General features: G+C 44.1%; 1 protein-coding gene across 5 annotated transcripts in view; it reads right to left on the bottom strand.

The window, feature by feature from the left end:
• Positions 1–25486, bottom strand: part of LOC111138620 (capping protein regulator and myosin 1 linker 1) — a 300609-nt gene that overhangs the window by 20956 nt on the left and 254167 nt on the right. For all 5 annotated transcript variants that reach the window (XM_022490645.1, XM_022490647.1, XM_022490648.1 and 2 more), the window contains exons 30-33: positions 13967–14033; positions 13548–13744; positions 7055–7167; positions 243–672 (exon numbers count right to left, since the gene is read on the bottom strand). In XM_022490645.1, coding sequence (XP_022346353.1) covers positions 243–672; positions 7055–7167; positions 13548–13744; positions 13967–14033 — 807 coding nt within the window. The remainder of the gene's footprint in view (positions 1–242; positions 673–7054; positions 7168–13547; positions 13745–13966; positions 14034–25486) is intronic.

The following is a 25486-nucleotide window of genomic DNA, read 5'->3' as shown; positions in this document are numbered from 1 at the left end:
AAGGCCGGCAGACTCTCAGCTAACGACTTACCTTCAAACACTGTGGCTCGGAAGAGCGGACCCTCGCACTGGAAGGAAAAGCTGGCCATGTCTTCATCATCTATGCTTTGGGTTCTTTTGGATAAAGGCTTTTGGTTTTGGATTTGTATTGAACCGAACGGGCTAGCTCTGTACCTCTCTCGCCAATGAACACCAAGAGGGGGCGAAGCCACACAACCGAGTCAGAAGGGACCCAGCCTCACCTTCTGCGCACAGGCCGCTCTCCTCTCCTGCTTGGCCTTCATCTCCGCCATCAGGCCGCTGCCCATCACCTGGATCCCGTACCTTCGCCCGCCCTGCGGACTGTTCTTGCCGTCGCTCCGCTCCACCCTGCCCCCGTCCTCCCCGTGACCTTCCTCAAGGGAGTCGGGGGTTTTTAGCTCCTCTGTCCGCTCCGAACTGCCGTTGTGCTCCGCGGGCTTGGTGTCCTTCCTGGGGGTGTCCGTGGCCGGACTTTTGACGGCCCCTTTTGGCGAGGACGGTTCGTCCGGCATCAAGACCGTGGGAGGCCGCTCAGATTTGGACCGGGACTTGATTAAATTGAGAAAGCCGCTCTTCCGAGAGTCTCGCTTTTTCTTTTCATCTCCTCCCTCGCTCAGCTCGTGGGACTCGGAGCCTCTTGCAGATGATCTCCTGGGATTCAAAAGAACAAATCCTGTGGGTTCTGCTGTTAATTAAAGTTCTAGCCAGAGCTGAAGAATTTGAGTCTTTGCCCTTGATAAAGAGAAGTGGGGATGTTGTCACAGTCGCAGGTAAGGAGGTGAAGGCACCACCAGCTAAGAAGGAGAACCTGAAGGGGTAGGTGTTTTTGAATCTCAACGCTCAGGTCAACTGCCTCTCCACTTGTAAGACCTTCCAGCAAAGCTGGCTCCACACAGACACAGGACAGAGATGTCCTTATTTAGTGACTGACAATGGAAAGGGCCGGCCGTCCCCACAGCCACCTACAATCCTTGTGTCATCACTAGATCACATCTGAAATCCCACCGTTGGTACACAACTCAAACAAAGATGTGGGTCTTTGCCTCAAGGGAATACCACTGAAGGAAGCAACAGGGATGGTGAGCTTTGGCAGAGCGTTGTACACAAGAGTCAAGTTCAGGAACGAAAGAGAATATTCAGGAACGGGGTCGGTGGGTAGGGGAAAGAGCAAATCCAAGGGGTCAATGGGATGTCTCCCTGGTGCCTTTCATTTAGAGCTGGCAGACTCCGGTCCTGTTAGCTCCTCTGAGTCCCCCATGAAATCATGGCCAAAGGTGTGAAGAAAAAAATAAAGGCCAAGAGCCCCAGAGCAGAAGAAAGGCAAAACAACAAAGTCTGGAAGCCAAGAGAAATTTTGACTAAAAACGGACTTAACAGACGTGGAAAGCCACCCCTGAAGTGCTGGTGTGGGAGACAAGAAGCAGTGGGTTTGCACGAGGCTCCCGGTGCCTCTGGAAACAGAAGGGAAGCAGGAGCTCTAGGAAGGAAGAGAGCCAGAAGTCCATTCACCAAACCATCAGATCCTCTCCCCAAACCAGAGATCCAAACTGCCTCTTCGCGCCCAAGTTTACCCACCGGGCAGGGTGAGGGCCAGCAGGACAGCTGAGGCACATGTGCTATCGTGAGAACAGGGGGGTTCAGGTGGAGGGCAGCAGACCGTGGGACCCCTGCCATAAGGATTATTTTAGGCTGATTAAGAAATAGCAGACACTGGAGCAGCTCTGAAAACTGAGTACAAGTTGCCCTTTCGGAAGAGCCATTCATAAGAGAAATCTCCATTTGTAAGAGCGTGTTCTTCTCAGTAGCAGGAAAAGGATAATAATCTCTAGAAATTTATCAAAGGAGAAGGTATGGACTTAAATCTGTATAACACCCTTACCACATTTATAGTCCTTTTCCTGGTAACCTCCCCACACTCGTCTCCTGCCTGCCATCCCAACATCTTTCTTTTATTTTTAGCTAAAAATAGTATTTTAAGGTGGTGGCTTGAGCCATTCTGGGGAACTACTCTGTTTTTCTGGGTCTCTCCCATGTATATAGAGGGTATCCATGTTCTTGAACTTCTGTTTTTCTCCTGTTAATCTGTCTTTTATTATAAAAGTATCTCAGCCAGAACCTAGAAGGGTAGAGGGAAAATTATTTTTCCTCCCCTATAATCATAAGAAAGCCTGCATATTGGGACAAAGATATTCCCAGGCTCCTTCCCTCATTCTGGATCCTAGAATGGGCCAGGTTTATGCCCTCCAGGCAGGGGGTCAAATTTCCCAACAAGCTCAAGAGAAAAGACTCAAAGACTTGGATAGTCAGGGAGACCCTCCCCCAACAAAATGGTCCAAGAAGGGTACCCTGTACTGAAGTCCACCAGTCAACAGGCTCCACTTGCTGCCAGGTGAAATGGGGAGACCCTGGGCTCCTGATCCAGCCCGTCCCAAAGATGTCCCGGAATGCTCTTGGCTTCAACATGAAGAAGAATTCAAGGACACACACACAATACAGTGGATAAGCAACACAAGTGGGAAAGTTTATTAAACCAAAAGTACCCACTCAAGGGGCACCTGGCCAGCTCAGTTGGTGCAGCAGGAAGCTCTTGATCTCAGGGTTATGAGTTCAAGCCCCACAAAGAGATTACTTAAAACATAAAATCTTTAAAAAAACAAAACAAGGGGCACCTGGGTGCCTCAGTGGGTTAAGCCTCTGCCTTCGGCTCAGGTCATGATCTCAGGGTCCTGGGATCGAGCCCCACATAGGGCGCTCTGCTCCGTGGGGAGCCTGCTTCCTCCTCTCTCTCTCTGCCTGCCTCTCTGCCTACTTGTGATCTCTGTCTGTCAAATAAATAAATAAAATCTTTTTTTTTTTTTTTTAAATAAATAAAATCTTAAAAAAAAATAACAAAACAAAACAAAACAAAAACAAAGTACACTTGTAAGATAGGAGTCGATAAGCTTAAGAGAGAGCGAGCTGTGTGCAGGGGTTTGGGGTTCTACCTTTTATGTGCAGTTGTTAAAAAGAGAGAATAATATTCATTATTTGGTGTGGGGAAGCAGGGTTTCCGGTCGTGGCGCCGCCATCTTGGGCCTGTCTGGTGGGATCCGGCTTCTGGTGGATGCTGCCAGGACGGGCCTCTGACCTTCCCCACAGCCGGCCGTGGCCTCTTCCTTGCTGGCCTCTGGGGATCCCGTTAGAGCCTCACTGCCTCTAATTCACCACCTTCCAAGCTCACTAGTGTTCTATTTCATTTCAAAGGAAAGAGCAAAATACTGTTGTGCCATCAAACAGGCATAACAGGAAAATGTGATGCAGGAGTATAAAACCCAAGGTTGGAAGGTATAGCTGAGGAAATCTCCCAGATGGTGAGGAATCGGGGGCAGGTAACAGAAAGAATGAGAAAACAAGAGACAAAAGATAAAAACAAAACAAAACAAAAGCTGGTGGATTCATAGAGGAAACACGTAAGTTGCATAATGGATGTTTTAAGAAAAAGAATATAGAGAAAAAAGAAGGGAAGACATTATGAAAAAAATAATTCAAGAAAAATTCCAGAACCAAAGCACACGAATTTTCCAGTTGAAATGGCTCATTAGTGCCTAGCAAATGGATTCAAAACAAAACAAAACAAAACCTACCCAGAGTCAATCATCATAAATTTCTGGGAACAAAGAGAAAATCCCAAATGCTTCCAGAAAAGAGTAAACACAAAAACAAGTAAGAAAGGATCCGGGCTCATGATGACAATAGATTTGTTCGGCCAAGGGCAGCCTGCCTCAAGATGGGCTGCTTTGGGATGAAGATTATTTTGAATGAAAAAGTCATCAAAATCCAGCCGATTCAGGAAAAGCTCCTTCCATCTCCCTCGACAGCCTAAAAGAATTTAGACAGAGGAGCTGGTCCAGGGAAAGAGCTGTCGGCTTCAAGAACTACACTGTGCCATGAACCAGGAGTGGTAGACGAGGGAGGACCCTAGCAAGGCCTGTTGGATCAAGGTCCTCAGTGTCCCACTGTCTGAGTGGCCCAGCAGACGTCTGTGTACCAAACATTCACTCTCCTGAGAATTGTGTTCCTTCCCGCTGAAGTCCCAGACCCCTGTCCCTTTAGCCCCTGTCTCTTTAGCTCAAAACGACATATATGCCTCATGTGGCCTGACCGTCTTTGGCATTTCCCTCTGTGAGGCTTCCCTGTACATACACTATGATATTTGATTCTCTCCTGTTAATCTTTCTTTTGTCAATTTGATTCTTAGTCCAGCTAGAAGGATCTTGAAGAGGACAGGGTATCCTTGCTCCCCAACAGACAGATTCTAACAGTAACACTAGAAGCTAGAAGAGAATGGGACCAGGTTTTGAAAACTCTTTGGTAAGATGGATTCAACCTAGAATTCTGTATGTAGTCACACTGTTGATCAAAACGAAAGACGGATCTATGAGTCTCCCAAGGTGCCCTTCTCAGGAGACAACCAGAGGAGGCCATCCACCAAAACGAGGGAGTCAGGAAAGGAAGGAGAAGACACAGGCCAAAGGAAACAGGAAAAGGACACAAGTATGCGGCAAGGGGAAGCCCCCAGCAGACCAAGATGGGAGGTGGCAGGGGACAGCAGGAACTGCTCCCAGATGCCACACAGAGTTGGTCAGGCACCAGTGAAGGAAGTGTATCTGTCTGTCCCAGGAAATGACATGGAGAATACTTGAGCAAATGCAGAGGAGGTTTATAAATTTCTTGGAGACGTATGGGAATGGCAGAGACAGGACTACGGAAAAGTCAGCAAATGCAAAGGGGATGATTATTAACTGTAGGGAACATAAAAAACCACGAAGGAGAGCAGACCCGAAGATGGTGTAACTCAGCTGTGCGTATTCACATGGAAGAGAGAGAGAGAGAGAGTGTGTATGTGAGTGTGTGTGTGTGTGTGTATGTGTGTGTGTGTGGTGGGCAGTCGGGTCCAGGGTATCAGAGCTAAACTGTCATCCTCTACAGTGAGGAGCTAACAGTCGTGCTTGCTACCTAAAACTGAAAAACAGGAAATAGCAAAAAATGTTATTAAAAAATATGGAAGTACAAATAAAAAATAAGCAGCGAAAGGTGTAGGAATTATTTGCCTCTGGGGAATAGGGAGTGGGGAAAGAAACAATGGAGTTCCTTTGTTTTTTTCTTTTTTCTCTTTTTTTTTCCTTTTTGGGGAGAGCCTTGTAGAACATCTGGTATTTTAAACTAAGAGCATTTCTAACTTTGATTTGCAAACATTCTTCATACAGCTTGCAGATTCTACCCGTGCCTAGCCCTTTACATATCAAACTGACAGTCTGTTTTTATACAACAAAAAGACATAAAAAAAAAAATCAAAACTTCTAGTAGATTCCACCATTTGATGAAAATTGATCTCTATTTCTGTCTACTTGTGCACTGCAACATACTCCCAAAGCAGTATCTTTGTAGAAAGTAGATTTTATACCTTCTAAAAACATGCCTAACTTTCCTCCAGAGCCCATCACAGAAGAAGGCATCATAAGGATGCAGGAAATCACACGGGGAAGGGTGTGAATGGCTCAGATCAGGAGTGCGTACACCTCTCCACCAACAACATATCACCTTCTGAGGTTTGGGAGGCGGTGAGCCTGCAACCGTGTCTGTGGTTTGTAGGGATACAGGGCAAGGCAGTCCGAATTCATCCCACCAACTGTGACGGAAGGCAGACTGTAAGTTACAGGCAGGGTCAGATACTCAAGTTACAACGAACAGGAAGGCCTGGGGGACGCTTCCGAAGAACAGCCATTCTCTGGGGATGGATGACTTGAGAGCCCATCCTGAAAAAGGACTCTCCTGTTCTGTTCTGTTTAGGTTGGCACGTCGGGACTGCCTGAGTCTTTTACACTGAGAATGCATCCGTCCATTCCTCGTACCGTAAAAAAATTTAAAACAGAAGAAACGCTCAGAGGATTGTGTGCACTCTAACAGATGGGTGCAGGGGATAAAAAAAAAAAAAAAAAAAAAAAGCTTTGAGTCAGTGGCAGAGAAAGAGCAATTAATCTGGGGGGTGGGGACGGAGCCATCCCGAGACAACTTCAGAGAATGAATGACACCGAGGTTAGTTCGAGAAGAATGGAGCTGGGAATCTTCGTGGCCTAGGATGCCACAATTCAAGGCCAGGGTCAAAGAAGACAAATAAGCAGGTCCTGAAGCTTCTAATATGCAGTAAGCTCTACTGGCATGGACATAAAAACTCCACTCATTTCCACCTCACCATCTGCTGAGGCCACCCACAGACTGGCCTGGTGTCTTCCCTCCCTGTGCGGGCCCCCACCCCGCCAGCCTCAGCTTCCTGCTGTGGGCATGAGGCGCTCCTGAATTGGGTGTCTCCAGGGGATGAATATGTCACAGACACAAGTCCATGGTAAGAGTGTGTCTGGGGACAGGTCTGCATTTGGGTTGGGGATTAAAGAACTCGTAGTGAATCCTGCTTACGGCTGGAAGCGTTCCAGGTTAAACCGCTGTCAGCAGAAGTTCCTAAAAGGCGTGTCTTTTAAGGAAACGGCCCTTAAGAATAAGAAAATGAGACAACTTCCTTGGACGCTGCCTGTTGAAGCCCCCCATGCACTAAACTCTGAGTCAGGAGAGTTTAGAAATAAGTGACGTCAGCTGCTGAAGTTCACCACCCTGACATAGAGTCATCCAGGCGCCGGTGGTAAAGACCTTAAAGACAGCCCGTGTGTTCTGTGGTTTTAGAACAGTACGACGGTTCTCCAACTTCAGCATGCCTCAGTTTACCCTGGAAGGGTTAGAAAATTACAGACTGCTGGGCCCCATATCCAGAGTCTCAGATTCAGTGCGTCTGGGGTGGAGGCCTGAGAATCTGCCTTTCTAGTAAGTTCCCAGTGGACAGTGAGATTGCTGGACCTGAGATCACGTTTTGCAAACCATCAGAAGAGACAATCCCACGCCATATAAATAAGATAAACAAGCCCTGGCATGGTGAATTTAATGGCAACTTAATAATTTAAATGTGCATTAGGAAGTATTATTAGTGGAATGACTGTGAACTCACTTGGAATCCATTTTGGTCACCTTCTTGGTGAAAAATTCATCCACACCTTCGTCCACTCTTCCCATAAGGCCGTTCTGCTCACCATCTTGGGGGACGATGCTGGCGGCACAGACCTGCAAGTCAAACACAGGGAACGGTCATTCAGGCCGCGTCACTTGTCAAACATCACAGTCCCGTTCCAGGCACGGTGATGAGGGCCACGGGAAGAACGAGACCGGCTAAGTAAGGGCCCTGACGGACTACAGGAGGGGAAGTCCTGTGTCAAACTATGATGAGGGCAGGAACAAAAGCGAGGCGTGCACTATTAAGGCACAGTTTCCTGCGGCTGGCTGTCCCAGGCAGTGAGGTGCCCAGTGCCCCTAGAGACGGAGAAAGGCATTGCAGGTGCTGGTAAGGGAAGAGAAAATGCACAAGGGAAAGGAAACAGGGCTAGGTTCTGAGACTGGAGAGCACTGGGTGGCCAGGGGCCAGTAGTGTGTGGGTGGGATTAATGGCTCAGTACAAACGCTGGCAGATACTAACATGGGCCACTGCAACCAACCCCCCACACCACCACTTCCTTTCTTTCTGGCGGGAAGAACTCTGATTTCAAGGTGTAAATACTTACTTGTATGAACCAAATACCATAATTCTACCTCCTTGCCCATGATCGGTAGCTAAGGTGCATGATATAATTCCGGTCAGTGAGATGTAAGGCAAAACTGCTAGGGGCTCATGAGCAGGTTTTCCTGCAGAGGAAGGAATGTATGTTTTCCTGCATGGTTATATGCAGGAGGATGTGATGTCGGAGCCACAGCAACCCCGTGGGGTTCAAGAGAAGGCAAGCCTGAGGACAACAGCCATGTCTTGGACGACAGAGCAGAAGGGCAGAAAGGGCAGAAAACACCTGAGTGTTTGTGCTTTGCTGCTGAATAAACCAGTCTTTGATCCTGAAAATTTTGGATTTCTTGGCAGTATTTCTCACTATTTAAGTCATGTTTAGTTGTGTATCTCTTGTTATCTCTACTGAATGAATACTTCCCAATTAATGACACAAGGACCGATGGTGAATAGTCTTGAATCTTACGCTGAAGAATGTGGAATTTACTTTGCAGGTGATAGGGAAATCACAAAAGAAGGGCATGACTAAACCTGAACTCTGTTCAGATAATTCTAGGGCAGCATGAAGGGCATACTGGAGAAGCCCGGGAATGTATGAAGGTGAATCTGTTCAGGAACACAAAAGAAAGATTCCTAGAACAGTCTAGTCTAATCTGGAGGAGATGAGGAGCAAATTAAGGGCTTGAGAACTGAGAAAGGAGGTGCCTCAGATGAGGTCGAAGTTTCTAGGCTAGGTGTACGGGAGCCTTGTTCGAGAGAACATAGTTCAAAGACCAGATTTGGAGCAAGAAATGATGAGTCCAATTTCTGATGAGCATTTGAGGTGCTGTGGGAAACCCAAGGTCAGGCACCCAGCAGATACTTGAAAGCTTGGGTCTCAGGAGAGACGGTGTAAGGAAATCATTTATCAAGTCAGCATTGCTCCTTGAATGGACAACTCACAGTGAGCTTCACCACCTGTCTGATTTGTGTCCGCAACGGTGTATTAAGTTAATATTTCACACCAATAGGTTGTGGGCCCTTGAGAAAGAGGGCATAGGTTGCCCATTCCTTTGGGCACAAGAACAGATTCTCCTGTGGTTGAGATATCTGGTCTGAATGTCTTGCCACAGTGTGGTGGGGGGGAGGCTCTCTGTAATCTTGATTTGCAAGTGTCAGGCTACCTCTGGGGGAATCTGGCTCCTGTCCGAGTCTGCATACATACTGTTTAACGAAAAAGCCAATCACATGCTCTAAGCAATCATCCACTTCACTCACTGGGAAATCTCCATTACGAAAATGAGCTACGTGTCTGAGTTCATGTTTGTGAAATGCTGAAAAGCGAGCAGATAACAGATCACAGACAAAAGAACTCCCATGAAATGCAAATAATAACTGATATGTCTCATCTGAATGGTGCTTCTATTGGAGCAAGGCTTTCCTACACAGTAGAATAGAGCAGAGAATCAGCAAAGTTCTCTATAACTCAATTAGGGAGCGAAAGCAGCTCTCTGAGTCTCTTTTACCACGGAAGATAAAGTAGCACAGAACTTGCTTGTGTTAGCATTTCTCCTTCTGTGAAGAATGGAGACTGGGATCTCTCTGGTAATGATGGCGCCCCGTGTGTGCTGAATGTTTGATCGTTCGCACAAGTGTCTTGCATGTTATGATTTCATGTTCCCATCTACTCTTTGCACTGAAAAGAAAAGGTTAGTTTCATCTTAGTTTTTGATTAGTCACAGATCAAACAGTGCCTCAGAGAGTGGGAGGCACCCACACGGGTCCCGATTGAAGGACGAGAAGGATTATGAGGCCAGGACATACGGTCCTAACACAGGGCTTCCTTCCAATGGACCCATGACTCCCTTCAGAGGCTCCCTCTCAAATTCTTCTTCTCATTTTGAGAAAGAGGAAAAAAACCACGATTTTTTACTAGCATATATTTCTCCTTTAAGCCCTTTCCTTTCTTCTTGCTTTGAAACGGAATGCAGAGCGATCACAAAAGGTTCTCAGGGGTCAGGGAGAACTTCAGTGGGTTTCAGAGATGGAAGCAGACAGGGCTCAACAAATCAGTCCGCTTTCCTGCATGTCGCGCCAGCTCTCAGGGCTGGACGGACCTTGAGGCTGATCCCTCCCAGTCTAACCCTGTCACTTTAGAGATAAAGACGCTGAGAGCAGAGAGGTGATGGGAAGTCCAGAGTCACTGGGAGATCCTCAGTGAGATGCAGTTTAAAATGTATCCATTAGAATCGGAAGGGGGAGGTGTCAGCAGCTTATACGGAGAGCAGCAGAAATACTGAACACAAGAATGAAACCGTCTGTCAGAACAGTTCAAGGCTAAACACACACGCCGTTTGAGCTCAACTGCTAGCAAAAGGAAAGGAAGGGACACAGAAACATCAGAAGTTCCCTGAATCCCACTGGACTTTGGTCTTTCTGTCAAGGAGCATACATTTCAGACTAAAAGTCACAGCATCATTACTGGAAGGGGAGAGCAGAAATCCTATCCCTCAGCCAGCTGGAATGGATGCATGCAAAGAAAGGCTTTTGCAAAGAAAACGGGACATCGGAGTGGCTGTTGCGGTATCTGACAAATCGAAAAAGTCGATTTTGCACTTTGGTGTATGAATACATGCTAAAAGGACAATTTGCAAATGCTGAGAAGATGAGCCAGTGATTATGAGGACCAATGACACTTCAGACCACCCTCCGGCAGGCTTATGAACATGAACGCACCAAGGAAACACTGTGGGTGGTGCACCTGGTTTCCGACGAGGCAGCTGCCAAACCTCTCCTAATGTCTCCAGAGGCCGCATGGAGAGAGATGGGCAGGGAGGAAGGACAATTAGTATATTATTAGTAACTCTGAACACATACACCCAAGCAGTGCTAATGAGAGAGCTGAATGATCATGGAGTCTTACACGCATACATTACGGTAAGAATCACGGAGAAGAGAGAGTGAAGGAATTAAGTCAGGAAAAAAGTAACCGCGACGATGTAAAGTGAAGGAAATATAATAAAGGGACAAAAATTGATGAAATTGAAAGGACGAAAAAAACCAAAGCTGATTCTTTCAGGGGGGGAAAAAAAAAAAGGAAAAGAGTAATAAAAGAGACAACCTTGCAAAATGAGGAGAGAGGCCAAATAGATCAGAAAGGGGAAAAATGGGACACAGCTACAGTTCAGGAGATTAAAAAGTTATAAGAATGTTATAAACAACTAAATGAACAATTATACTAAGTGGATGACATCCTAGAAAAACACTGATGGCCAAGGTGGTCTCAGGAAGAATTAGGTAATCTGATTAGATCTGTAACAAAAGAAAGCAAATCCCTAGAAGAGGAATCTATGTATAGGCATCACCAGCACACACACGACACATCAGCCCAGACGGCTTCCCAGGGGAAGGGCAGAAAATCTCCATTGGATACAGACAGTTTCGGAGAAGAGGAAAAGAGAGCTTCTGAACTAATTTATGAAGATAGTAAAATTCTGAAACCCAAGTAGAGGGATGGTCTAGATAAGAATAAGAAAAACTATAGGTCTCTCTTATTTATGCACATAGATTACCCCCCCCAAATATGGTAAACAAAACCCAGCAGTATATTAAAACAAAGCAAGGATATATACCTGAAAATAGTACAACACAGTATGTTAATTATACTAGAATTAAAAAAATAATCAAGGGTATCACGATTATTATCAAGAGTGGTATACCTTTAGGAAGGTCCATTATTGTGATTCACCACAACAGCAAAACAAAAGAGAAAAATGATTAATTTCCAGAAAAATAAATGATTAATTTCCAGAAATACTGAAGGAAGAAACCAATCAAAATTAAACCATCATTCACTGAAAAAAAAAATTAGCAAACTAGGAAGGAAACTTTCTCAACTGAGTAAGGAACAGCAGAAACTGCTACATGCCTACCCAGTCTCGGTATCAAATCCTGACTTATTTGGTGTATCCATCAGACCAAGCGAAACACATTATCTTCTCAGATGCTCTTGCACCTGTGGCTGGAAATATGGCTCATTTTTGGACAGTGAGATGTAAGAGCAAGTATACTAGCACTTCTGGGTAAGCTCACATTTCCCGACGCATGTGCTCCCTTTTTTCTCTGTCTGCAAGACGCTTATAAATACAGAAGACTACAGGTCTTGCTTGAGAGTGACCGCTACCAGTTACCAAGATGACACAGCTATGAAAAAGTGAATACATCCACTCTCACCACTTTTACTCATCATAGTACTGGAAGACCTAGCCATAGCAATCAGACAAGAAAAAGAAATACTTTCACTAAACATGACACTACGTATAGGAAAAAACCCAGAAGATGCCACCAAAAAATTACCAGTACTAATAAGTGAATTCAGTAAGGTCACAGGACCTTTAATTAATATGCAGAAAAACATTGCATTTCTATACAAGAATAATAAAGTAGCAAAAAGAGAAATTAAAGAAAGAGTGTCATTTATAATTCCAACAAAAAGAATAAAATACCTAGGTAAAAACTTAGCCAATGAGGTGAAAGAACTGTATTCTGAAAACTGTAAAACGTTGATGAAAGAAACTGAAGATGACACAAAAATATGGAAAATATGGAAAGATAGTCTGTGCTCATGGATTGAAAAAACAAATATTGTTAAAATGCCCATACTATATCCAAGAGCGATCTTCAGACTTAACGCAGTTCCTATCAAAATGGCATTTTTCACAGAATGAGATTAAATAATCCTAAAATTTGAATGGAATCAGAAAAGAACGTAGATAGCCAAAGCATCTTCAAAAAGAAAAAACTGGAGGTATCACTTACCCAGATTTCAAGCTATACCACAAAGCCATAGTGATCAGAACAGTATGGTATTGGCACAAAAACAGACTTATAGATCACTGAAATAGAATGGATAGCTCAGAAATAAACCCATGATTATATGGCCAATTAATCTTTAACAAAGGATGCATAAATAAGCAATGTGAAAAAGACAATTTCCTCTTGACAAATGGTGTTGGGAAATCTGGACAGCTACATACAAAAGAATAAAACTGGACCCCTTTCTTATACCATACATACAAGTGAACTCAAAATGCATTAAGAACCTGAATGTGAAACTAGAAACTACAAAAATCCATAAATCCAAGGATAATAAACCACATTCTTTCCTACACGGAGCTTACAGACAGAGTGTGCTTAGAGAACACTATGCCAAGAGCTATAAAGACAGCTAGAATGGCTATGAGCAGCAGGCACTGGAGGAGCTGAGGCCTCCATGGAGGGTTGTTCAGGCGGTGCACTGTGCACAACCAGTCTGTGAAAATGACCTCCCCTGAAGTCATATAAACACAGACCTATGGGAGGACAGAGATAGACACAGGGACGGCTTTCTGGAATGCTGAGACAAGTGGAGATCTGAAAGATAAGTGGTTATCATCCCAGGAAGTGTGTGGGGTACAGAGGGCAAGTGATGAGAAAATGGCTACAGCTCTGGAGGACTGACACCCAGGATGGGAAGCAGCAATGTCAGGGATGACAAGGAGGAAAGTGGACAGCAGATCAGGGTCAGCAGTGGGGACCTGGTGTTCAGGGTCAACTGTGATGCTCCGTGGGGGACAGGGGCTATGAGAGGAAGACAGGTTTGCAGAGAGAGAGGCTCCCAGTTCTGAATGTGTGGATCCCGAGGGGCTCTGGGACACTGAAGTCCTGGAGGCAGGTGAACACCTGAACCCAGAGTGGAGCAGACACAACAGAAATCAACAAGTGGCAACCACGGGCTCTGACAAGGGGGCCCGGGCAGCAAATAACACAGTTGGAGCCGTCATGTCCATGCAGGGCCAGGTGCCTGGGCCAATCTCCAGCCTCCCCCCGGAAGGGAAAGGGTGAGGGGGAGAAGGGGCCCCTCCCGGCCACCTACCGCTGCCTGGGTGGGCTGCTGCTTCTTATTCCGTTTTGGCCTTAACTTGGTAAAGTGCTCCAGCTTCTTCCCCTCCTCGGAAGGCAGCTCGGAGATCAGCCCGGAGCTCCGCTTCTCTGGTCGGTAGGACGGGAAAGGCGGGTCTTCAATGTGAATGGGCACCTCCTCCAGCGCCTTATCGAGGTCAAACTCCATCTCTGAGATAAAGCAGAGTCCTGGGCTGACGCTTACTGCGGACGAATGAGCAATACAGAATTCCTCAAAGGGACTCTAAGTGTATCACGGAACAGCAAGTGCGCTCCTGGTCCCCATCTGTTCACACAGAGCATCCCTGGGAGGCATCCCTGAGGTGGTCAGAGGTCCCTGCCGTGGGTGTGTCACAGTCCCAGGGAACTGGCGGGCATTCATTAATGACTCACCGAAGGCTCTGGAAACGGGTCGCAGCATCCGGCTATGGATACTCTTCCGTTTGGATTTAGGAGTCATCTACCAATGAAACAAAGAAAGCACTTAGGTACTCACAGAAAACTTGCCTTTCAAACTTCAGAAACCTCCTGGGGGGGCGGGGGAAGGGCTGGCTGCAGAAACATCCGGGATCAAATGTTACACTCAGTATTTGTTTCCCTTCTTTCGAGGATGGTTGGTCACATCTGACAGCCTGCCTGGAGAGACTGAGCCCACACATTTCTCAGTGTTTACAGTGCTCTCAACCCAGACAGCCCGCGGCGCGCTTCTTGTCTCCAGCTACTTTCAGCTACCATCAGCTGCATTCTATGTATATGAAGGTTTACATTCATCAGTTACATTCTATTTATATGGCGGAAAGGAACGATGAATAATACAGAATATAATTCCAAGCTGCACATGAGGATATTAAAATGGATATAAAAAACCAGATTAAAAGATTGTAAACACCAGGTGCTAACAACTGAAACTGCCAACTATTCACTGTTCGTTAACACCTGCACATCAGGGATGTAAGGCAACCCCCAACTCTTCATCCCTTTAAGGGTTTCAGCACTTATAACTGTTTTGTTTCATACTTCTGCCACCAAGATCTTGAGGTTTACATTATGGGACAGGCTAACTAGGAAAAAACTGTTATGACTTAGGAGTCTGTATCTGCTGTCACTTCTCAGGAAGAGTCTTTGATCCTGTTAGTCTTTTAAAAATGAGATCAAACCCCAAATCACCAAACATCTTAAGCACTGGTGCCAATCTTGATGACGCAAAGCCAAATCTAAGGGGGGTATTAGCTTCTCCCGCAGCAGGACCCCAACTGTGAAAGCGGGAGGTGGCCTCAGTTGTCATCCAGAGAAACGAATTTGAAGGAAGAAGTTGAGTCACAGAGATGACAAGGGCTCGTACTGGAGCTGGCATTAGGAGCAGCACCGGGGACAGAGCCATCGTGAGGATGACCCAGCATCCCTCAAAACTGTACACTTCATAATCGATACACAGATGAATGGATCTGCGGGATGTTTTAATTGGTCTGATTCTGGAAACTAGTATTTGTCTAAACTAAGAGACAAGACAACTTACTTGGTAGTCTTTCATTTAATAGGGGGTCATGTAAGGCTTTCTCAAAAAACATCCACACGCATGACAAACTCTCTTTGGTTCAAGGAATGAATTGGTTCACACTGATTTTTAAAGCAAACTACTTTACAGTTCTTACAATTTTATTCCAGATTTAACAACAGTTAAATCTTTGCTGTTATTTACTATTGAGAGAAAAGGGAGAGAAAAGATGAGCAATCGTATTTAAATTCAGGCTGGTCTTCTGGAGATACACAGTGAAAACCTGATTTGGTTCTTTCAAGGTTTTGTTAAAGGCAGACGATCTAAGGACTACCTATCTGTAAAGCAACAGGTCTTGCGGGTTCAGTAAAAATGGCGTCAACCCAATACAACTGGAGAGGGACCCAGCTTCCAGGTTGTTCTCCCCCCAAAATGGCCCTGCCATCCACCGAACAAGGTAGTGGACTGACTGGTCTCTCCAAAGGTGAAACTTCTAAAAACAATTGATTTTCAGGGGACACAAACTCCTGAAATATACACTACATTTAATGAAAATGTCTTTAGTATTCCATCCCCTTTGTGCACAACCATGATGGGTAAAAGGAGCAAGCAGCAGCTGGGGATATAATTTCCAGCCAATTCATTTAGACAGCCACAAATAAATAAGAAAGAGGTTTAAAAGTGCATGGAATGAAGATGTCTTCCAACATTTTTTCCTGTGACTCTTGATTAGATTTTATAGAAAGAGTGTTCATGGGCAAAAATAATCTAGCTCGGGGCGCCTGGGTGGCTCAGTGGGTTAAAGCCTCTGCCTTCGGCTCAGGTCATGATCCCAGGGTCCTGGGATCGAGCCCCGCATCGGGCTCTCTGCTCGGCAGGGAGCCTGCTTCTTCCTCTCTCTCTGCCTGCCTCTCTGCCTACTTGTGATCTCTCTCTGTGTGTCAAATAAATAAATAAAATCTTTAAAAAAAAAAAAAATCTAGCTCAAGTTTCCCTACATAACCTTTATAAAAGAGACCAAATGTGTGACCATTATGACATTTCAAATATATGACAATTTTAAATATGTGAAGTGGAATGTGTATATTTAATTATATATAAAAGAATACATGGACTGCATAACATTTATAAATAATATGAAAATATATATAGAAAGAGATATTTCCAAACTAATGTCCATCTGTGACTAGGACATTCAGCTCAACCTGATTTCACAGACACACTGAGGACTGTAGGAACTCATCAGGATACTTGATGGCGGACATCAACCAAAGGGGAACTAGTTCATTTTTGGTTTGACTTTCTAATGCTTCAAAGCTATCCTTCATTTCATATGCTCTGTACAAGTGTAAATATCTCCAAAGGGCATTTCACATGAAACTCTTCTACTGAATGGGACATATCTGTTAGTTTTGAAGTTTTTGACATTTGCGCAGGGACAATGGACTTTAGCTAAAACAAGCAAGACTTAGGGCGCCTGGGTGGCTCAGTGGGTTAAAGCCTCTGCCTCCGGTTCAGGTCATGATCTCAGGGTCCTGGGATCGAGCCCCGCATCGGGCTCTCTGCTCAGCAGGGAGCCTGCTTCCTCCCTCTCTCTGCCTCCCTCTCTCTGCCTGCCTGCCTACTTGTGATCTCTGTCAAATAAATAAATAAATAAATAAATCTTAAAAAAAAAAAAACCAAGCAAGACTTAAATGAGACTAGTTTCTGCAACTGGTGTAAGAATGCAACTCAATTTTAGACATTTCTTTTGGTGCACGAACAGTTTCATGCTCTCTTATGGTTTAAGTATAACAATGGGGGTGGGGAGCAAATTTTATTTCACTCCTATTTTTCTTTCCTTTCTTTCGAATTTTTTCTTCCTTAACAGTTTTAGAGGAAAAAACTGAACTTGCTCACTCTTTACTGGCTCACTCCTATGAACCCACTACATATAAATCTAAAGCAAGAGGAAATATAACAATGAGCTACGATTATCTACCCAAGTATATATTTAGGAACAAATATTCTATGTTTCTCCAGAAATCTGGTTTAGATGCACTCTTCTCACCCTTCTCACACCTGTTGATCAGATGAGTTGCAACCTGGAGGGGAAAAAAAATCTAGCTTTACCAGCCTCTTCAGAGCTGTTAGTGCTCTTACATCAAAATAAAGGGCTAATTTTCTCAGACTGTTTCCTAGTCTTCATTTCCTGCCCTGGACATTTGTCAATGAGTATTTACTGACAGGAGAGATCATAAAGTGCCCCTCAGACAGAGGGTCAGAGCCCGAAGAAGAGGTACACACACCAAAGGATGCTTCACACATAAATTCATGATTAACTATTATTTTAGGCCTAGACAAAATTACTTGAAAAATGCATTTTGTAATAAATTATTTTCAATATTCACATACTTGGGAAAGAAGAGGAACAGTGTGTTAAAACCTTTACAAAGTAACTTCAGAAGGAAAACCCCGCGTGTAAGACTTCTTTCTCATCCCAACATCACCATGGCTCACTGCGGACGAAAGGCAGGGCCCTATTCTCTAGGAATCAAAAGCAACACAATGTCTACATAGCTCAGAAATCTCACTCATTTCATTTGGTTTTTATAACGAAATTGAGATGATCTGTATGTCACTCAAGTGATAGGACTACTTTAACACTTTAACAACTTATGTTGGAGTCTGACGAACAACACATTTTTTTCCTGTTAAACTCACTTTTAACATGTAATTCCTAGACACATTTTTTTTTTAAGCGAGAGTGAAATTGTTTCTATTACCACAAAAATAGGATGGAGAAGCTGCCTTGTTCATTTTATCAAGTTCGTGCAAAGAATAATAAATAACACTCTCACTTTGGGCTCAAGAATCCCTGATTTTCTTTTCCCTGAGGTTAAAACAAACAAACAAAAAAGAACAAAACAAAAACACAGTTGGTTTAAAAAAAAACAACAGTTGGGAAATGAATTGGGAAAATTCTTCCGATACAAGAAGCAAATCATGATGCCAACTTTCTACATCCCTGGGAAGCAAGAATCAGGAAAAACAAAACAAAACAAAACAGAACCCAGATATTTGAGTGATCTTTTTTTTTTTTTTTTTTTTTTTTTTTACACAAAGGGAAAAACCACTTCTCCCCTCTTGAAGGCTGATACACTCTATCAACATTCTGCGGGCTTTTAGGCAGAGCTAGGATCTTTTCAATTCATTGCCTGTTTTGCTGCTGAACCAGCTTGTAAAATGCAACCTTGTCTCGAGATTGCTGCCCGTTTCACGCAGGATCCGCAGACGGATGACGACACTCAGTCTCCGGGGAGACCAGCCGGGCAGCGCAGAAGCAGATGGAGCACGAGAATGCAAACCAGAACAGCCAGAAACTGCAGAGCCACCGAGAAATACTTACACTTGTACAGCAGAGAGTCTCCATGCAGCAAAAAGGAAGGAAAAAAAGATGAATGGGAGAGAGATAAAGCAACAGCATTACAGGAAAAAGGGAGGGAGAGACACGGTTCACAAACAAACAGAGAAGCCCCATAAAAAGCTTTCACAGCAAAGGAATAAGGCAAGAATGAGGCCACAGTTATTGGCTTAATGCGTCCATTCTAGCTCTGGGTAAGCAGCCACACAGTTGCACAGTTACAGCTTGAAAATGGCAGAAACTCTTAGAGACGTGACCTCTTTTGTTACATGTGCACAGAATGCCGCCTACAAACCCCAGAAGGTAGGGGACCCCATTTGGGGAATGGAGACGTCATCAGCTCCAAAGGCACAGGGTAGACAGAACACTGGACAGACACTGGGAAACTCCATGCAGGTTTTGGTTCTTGGGCCAAACTGCTAGACCCAGAAACAACATGGGGACAGGGTGTCTCCAGGCATGTAGAAACATCCCTTCTGGGGATCCTTCTCTATCATCTGATGCTCCCCACTGTGCTTTAAGATGAAGGAGTTTTGCATCCTCTCTCCCCCTCAGTCACCAAAGCTTTTCAGGAATGGAGCTGATGCCAGGTTCTAGAAAGCTACCTACCCACAGTGTTATCAATGGTAATCATCCCTTATGCCTTATATTTGACATTCGGTCTCAATTAAACAATCTTTTAAACCCCACTGATCACCAGCAGTTGTTAGGTCATCTTCTTAATGCTGCAAATTTGTAAGAATTTTTAAAAACAACCAAAACACAAGTCCAGTTATAGAACATCAGGTTTTGTGAAAGCAAAATACTTGGTGGGGGAGGGGGGCCAAGAGAGTCTTTTCTAAATTTCCTGAAAACACACCCTGACGAAGGCTATCTACTCCATCCACCTGGGGCTGACTCTTTTTCAAGTTCCTTATTTTTTCTGTGGCACTTTTTCTCAAAGCACAACACAATGAAATCATGGTGCCCTGCAATCTGAGAATGTCTGGGTCTCACAGGGGCATCTGGGTGGCTCAGTCAAGTGAGCATTTGAGGCTCCGGTCATGATCTCAGAGTTGTGGGATGGAGCCCTGTGGCAGGTTCCACACTCAGTGCAGAGTCTTGGGATTCTCCCTCTCCCTCTGCCCCTCCCCTTGCTCTCACATGTGTACTATAAAGAAATAAAAAAAAAAAAAAAAAAAAAAAAGGCACACCAGAGGCCTTCCCCATAACCATCGCCAACATCACCATTATCATCAGCGTATTATCTGCTTATCAGAAAGGCTTCCATCAGCAACATGCCAGAAAAGCCTCAGTCTCCAGACTCATTTCATATTTTATTAGGTAATTTTCTTCAAACAGATCTCATTTTAGGATTCATTAAATTAGATAGAAACAGCCTTGCTAGATGGAAGGAGGAAAAGTAAAAATACATTTTCACATATTATTGAATTGCCGGAAATAAAGACTCCTGGTCCCCTTTTTAAACACACATCCCCTTGGAAGTTTCCTTGGAGACACAGCTATGGATACAGACATGAGTGAGTTACAGTTGATGGTTATGTCTCACGGATTATTTTAGACTTCCCTTCTTTTTGTGAAAGGTTAATTCAACAAGACAAGTGCTCTGTCCCAATGGTCCACCTAAAGATCATTATTAAGTGATGATGAGGGACCTTTCAATTGGTTCAACTCCTAAAATGATAGGCAAGCAAGAAAAAAAAAAAAGTTCCTATGAAGAGGGAAACCATGGCAACAGACAACTCAACTTTTCAATGGAATAAAGATCATTAGCTCATGCCTCTACTCCTTCGGCACACTTTTTGGAACCCAGTTAACTATATTGACTCCAACATCTCCCATTAGGACAAGAGAAGGACCAGTGAGTGAAGAGAGATCGTCTCTTAAGAGTAGGTCTCACATTCAAGGCTTTGGCATCCAAGAACTGAGCTCTAATCTCGAATCTGCCACTTAACGGGGTTGTGAAGTTTTGACTGATGTTTTTGTAACATCAGCCTAGTTTCTAGTTTATAAAATAATGTATTGTGAGGATTAAATAAGATAGAGTGAATATAAATGTTTGTAGCGCCATTCAGTGACCTCATGGCGCTTCACTAGCTGGTAGTGATAATGAACATTAGGAATACTGTCATCTTTCCATCTCCTATTCCCAAGTCAAGGACTAGGGCGTGAGGATGCACGTGTAAGTAGTAGACTTAAATAGCCAAAAATTGGGAACGATCTAAAAGCCTATGGAACAGAGAAATGGATAACTCAAATGAAACTTAGTGAAATGATAGAACAGCAGTTAAAAGGCAAAAAAAGTTTCACAGGTAACAACATGAACGAACCTCAAAAGGTTAATACTGAATGAAAAACGCAAGTTTCGGAAAAAATACACATGGTATGATGCCACTGATGTAAATTCTAAGCCACACATAGTAACACTATTTATTGTTCAGGAATCCATGTATATCTGAACATAGAAACTAAACAGGTAGCGTCCAAACTCATGACAGAGATGCCTCTGAGAAGAGAGAGAATGTCGGTACTGGTCGAAGGAGGCTACCACTTTACCAGGGACGTTTTGTATTACTTAAGATTCAACAAATGTTTACTGAGCACCTACTGCGTACCAGGCACTCTTGAGAAGGGGGATGGTAAAGCTCAGTCACAGCAGGTAGTACCCATGTCAGGTTACTGGGCTGCTGGTAACACTAAGTTCATTAGGTGGGGACCTCCCAACCAACCATTATAAGGGTACCTTGGTAATTAATAATTACCCCTTTGGTAAATAATAGTAAGTCTCTGTGGTGATACTTTTGTTGCATGGGGATGACCCCATTTTCAAACAACCATCAACAATCCCTAACTGGATGAATGACTACAACGGGGACTACAAGACTGTAGTCCTTTCCACTTCTCTCATCATTCCCACATTAGGTGCCGATCCCCTGCAAAGATTATTCCTTTTAAAGATCCTCTGTATCTTCCTCTTTTTTTACTTTCTTAGTATTGCTATGGGCTCATGGCAATGAGTCATCCTATCATAAACTATTACTGTCATTATTCTTTTTGGTGCTCAGAATGTCCCGGGGGAAGCCACTTCAATCTGGATTTTGTAGCCTTTGAAATGGTCCCATTGGACGTGGAGCCCATCCTTGCTTTTTAATACAAGATATCCTAGGCTCACCTTCTGCTTTTCTGTGCACTTCTAGAATAGATCTGGGTAATTCCTGGTTAATGGATTAGGTTACAAAAATTAAATACTTCCTTCCAGATTTTCAGCTGAGTCAATGCTCAAGGGGAACCAAAAACTCAGTCATTCTTAATTGATTTATACCCTCAACAGCTAACCAAGTAAGAGTCTCACATGTGTGGTTTAAAAAGCAATTTCTAAATCAATCAATCAATCAATCAATCAAATTAACAATTTTAAAGAAAAGTCATTTCTACACATTTCCATTTGTAAAACGTTGAGCTGGTATAGATCTCCAAGAAAAAAAAGAGATGCCTAATCCTTTCTGTGCTGACTGGTTAGACAGGAGCAGGTTTTAAACTTTCCGGAGAGCAGGGCTATGTAAGGCACAACTCTGGGAGAAGTACAATAAATCTGGGGATGGAAGGGGAACAATATGCAGATATTTCGTGAGATGCTATTTCCCACCGAACACATCATTACCTCCAGCTCTCCACATCACCCTATTAACTTCCACGTCCAGAGTCCCAGAGCATATGAAAGTTAGATGGCATCACGGTGTTAAAAGCATTGAGGGAGTAGCCCTGATGAGAGCCTATCATGAAAATCACAGGACTGACAATGTGTATGTTAACTTGATTTGCTTTCGTCCTCTCCAGATCCGCACAATTTTTTTGTTTGTTTGATGCAAGAAAATTAAAAACCTTTCTCTTCCCACCTCTGTCGTGTTTTCTTCAGGAAAACAGTTAATGGCTCACTTTTTGTTCATTCTCACTCATCTTGCAACTGATACCAATGTGAAGTTTCACACTTGTGTGTTTTCTTTAAAAAGTACCTATAATTTAATGCTTTTTCTTAAGGGCCATCCAGAGCTTGAAAGGGCTTGGTTCCAATTGCAAGTAGGCATCTTGAGAGCCCAGGTTAGTGCCACTGGGCTAAGCAATATGATGCTTGTGGACACGAGAACTGGGTACATGCCCCTTTTAGCATTAGTATAATAAAGACCAGTACTTTATTGCCGTATTAAGCACAATGTTATTCTGACAGTCATAAAAAGTTAAGATTTTAACTTTTTTGCAAAAGAATGAGTAAATAATGAGGGAAAACTTAAACTATTAAACTTGAGAGAAGTATTTAAGGCTCTACTAGCTCTTTGGAAAATCCATGCAAAAGCGGAAGGCAGGAATGAGGCGGCCAGGAGATGTAAAAACTCGCCTTCAGAATGGACATCATGGCTCGGTGACATCAAGAGGAATAATCAAAATTAGCTTAAAATGCTTAATGTAACACATTTACTCTGTCCGGAGGATATCAGCTCTATAAAGATGATGAAAAATAGTCATTAATACCACCACCACCATCAAAAACCAGATTAAATCCTCTAACAAAATGGGGCACCTGGGTGGCTCAGTTGGTTAAGCATCCGACTTATTTTTTTTTTTTAAAGATTTTATTTATTTATTTGACAGAGATCACAGGTAGGCAGAGAGGCAGGCAGAGAGAGAGGAGGAAGCAGGCCCCCCGTCGAGCAGAGAGCCCAATGTCGGGCTCGATCCCAGGACCATGGGATCATGACCTGAGCCAAAGGCAGAGGCTTTAACCCACTGAGCCACCCAGGCGCCCCAAGCATCTGACTCTTGATCTCAGGGTCATGAGTTGTTCAAGTGCCCCGTGGGGGCGCCACACTGAGTGTGAAGCCTACTTAAAAAAAGCTTTAAATCCTACAACGATTTATTCTACTGGTTTAAAAAACTTGAGTCCAGTAAACCCCAGTGGTACTAAGTGAAAAGAACAGATGGTGATTGACGGGCCTGATGCCTTGGGATTCTGGCGGAGAGCCGCGGCAGCCAATCAGCGAGCAGGAGATCTTGTTCTCGCTGGATCTCCTGGATCTCCAAGGAGTCTTATAACTTCTTATCCTAAATCTCCAACCTCAAACAGATCTCGGGGTAATGATGGCTTACCACCCAAACTCTATAAAAAACAGATCTGGCTCAGAAACCAAGGTCTTTGTCCTGTTTGATTCAACTCCATTTGACTGACATCCCTTCGGGACGGACTCTCCAGGGAGATTCTCGAAAGAGAACAGATTCTCAAGATGCCTCTCTCCAGTCTGCGGATCTGTTAGTTTGCATGTTATTTGCTCACAACCTTTCATCATCATCATCAACACAGTCTGCTTCATCTATGAGGAAATGTGCCAAACGCAAGGCAATACTGTTTGCCACCGGTGATTTTTCACTGGCTTTGGTTGCATTTTAAAATGAGTTAACTATTTGCAACCCAAGCTACAGGGAACAGTGAGATAAACGGTCTATCGAAGTCACTTCCTACGTGCCACTATGGTGGCGAACTGTAACCAAAGAAGCCTGGCTATTGAAAGCACACAGGTATAGTCTCTAGCTGTTGTCTTGACCTAATACTAACTATACAGCAAGCCCTACGTGAATGTCCTTCGTTGACATTCTCCAGCCTTTAAGATTTCAGTATCAAACACCTGCATACTGGTGGTCAAAAGAGTCAGTGACCTGGGAAGTCGAGGCACAACTAGAGGCATTTCTGTGGTTTCATGATGCCCATGATAGAGGATGCTCTGAAGCAGATTTTAGGAAAAGACCACTTTGGCCGTGCTAACTTGGGTATGGCTTTGGGGGATTTAAACTGAGACTGAGGACATGCTCAAGGGTCGATTTGAAGATGCTTCCAAAGGAAAATCCTGGGTTGGTTGCGGGCACCCACCCTACAGCCCAGCTCTGGTTGGGCGGTCCTCTGAGCAAGAAAATAGTCTCATGGCTCAATGTGGATAATCAGATGTTAGGTGTGAAGCTTGCCACATGAGTTCTGGAGGCTAAGGTTTCACCCCTTCCCAGCAAGCAGAACAGAGCCCCATGCAGGCATAGTGGGGCACTGATAATGAACTTGGCTATAACCTCCTTGTTTATGGTTTTTTTTTTTTTTTAACTCCTCTTAACTCTGTTCACTCACTTTACCTTTCAATTTCTATTTTATTAATTACTAAATGTGCCACCTAAAGTAGTTTCTCTCAAGGAAAGCAAAAAATGTATAACTCCAAGAAGCAATTCTGTGAATCAGGTTACACAATCTAAACTAAAATATGTCAAAGAAATGCAGTTAAATCTGGAGCATGGAAGTAATTTGTTTCTGGTCTGGTTTCCAAGTATGGGTTTCAGTCTGAAAGTCAGTACGATTTTCAGCAGAATACACATCAAGGGTCAAAGCTAAAAACGTTTACTTTATATTTTGATTTTGTTAAGGAATAAACTAGGGGCACCTGGGTGGCTCAGTTGGTTAGGTGTCTGTCTTTGGCTCAGGTCACAATCCCGGGGTCCTGGGATCGAGCCCCGCATTGGGTTCTCTGCTTGGGGAGCCTGCTTCTCCCTCTCGCTGCACATGCTCCCTTTCCTCCTATATCAAATAAATGAATAAAATCTTAAAAAAGAAAAAAAAAGGAATAGGCTTGTGATCGATGTTTGACCCAGCCCTGGTGGATGGGAAATCAAATACCAAATTCTAGCAGTGATGGCAGTTTCCTCAGAAGCACGTTTGGGGAAACCAAGAATTTGGAGGGGCCAACTTTGCTCCGATTTCCACATGGAGCTCAAGAAGGAAAGTGACTTCATCCCAACCCCGATGGGTATCCCATCCCTCAACTACAGCTGGTACAATGAGAGACGGACGTCGAATCACAACGGCCATCGAATGCAGCCTGCTTCTACTCAGACGGTCCCCGGCACTGAGCGGAAGTCGGCACCCAGGCTCCCCCCATCCCATCCACCTGCAGCTTAGACCCTGCTTCCTGTCGTTCTCCAACCAGCC

The sequence above is a fragment of the Enhydra lutris genome, unplaced genomic scaffold (assembly GCF_002288905.1).
Source record: "Enhydra lutris kenyoni isolate GAN:26980312 unplaced genomic scaffold, ASM228890v2 scaffoldscaffold93, whole genome shotgun sequence".
NCBI classification, from domain to species: Eukaryota; Metazoa; Chordata; class Mammalia; order Carnivora; family Mustelidae; genus Enhydra; species Enhydra lutris.
The sequence above is the reverse complement of the archived record's forward strand: the minus strand, read 5'-3'. Positions and strand labels throughout refer to the sequence as shown.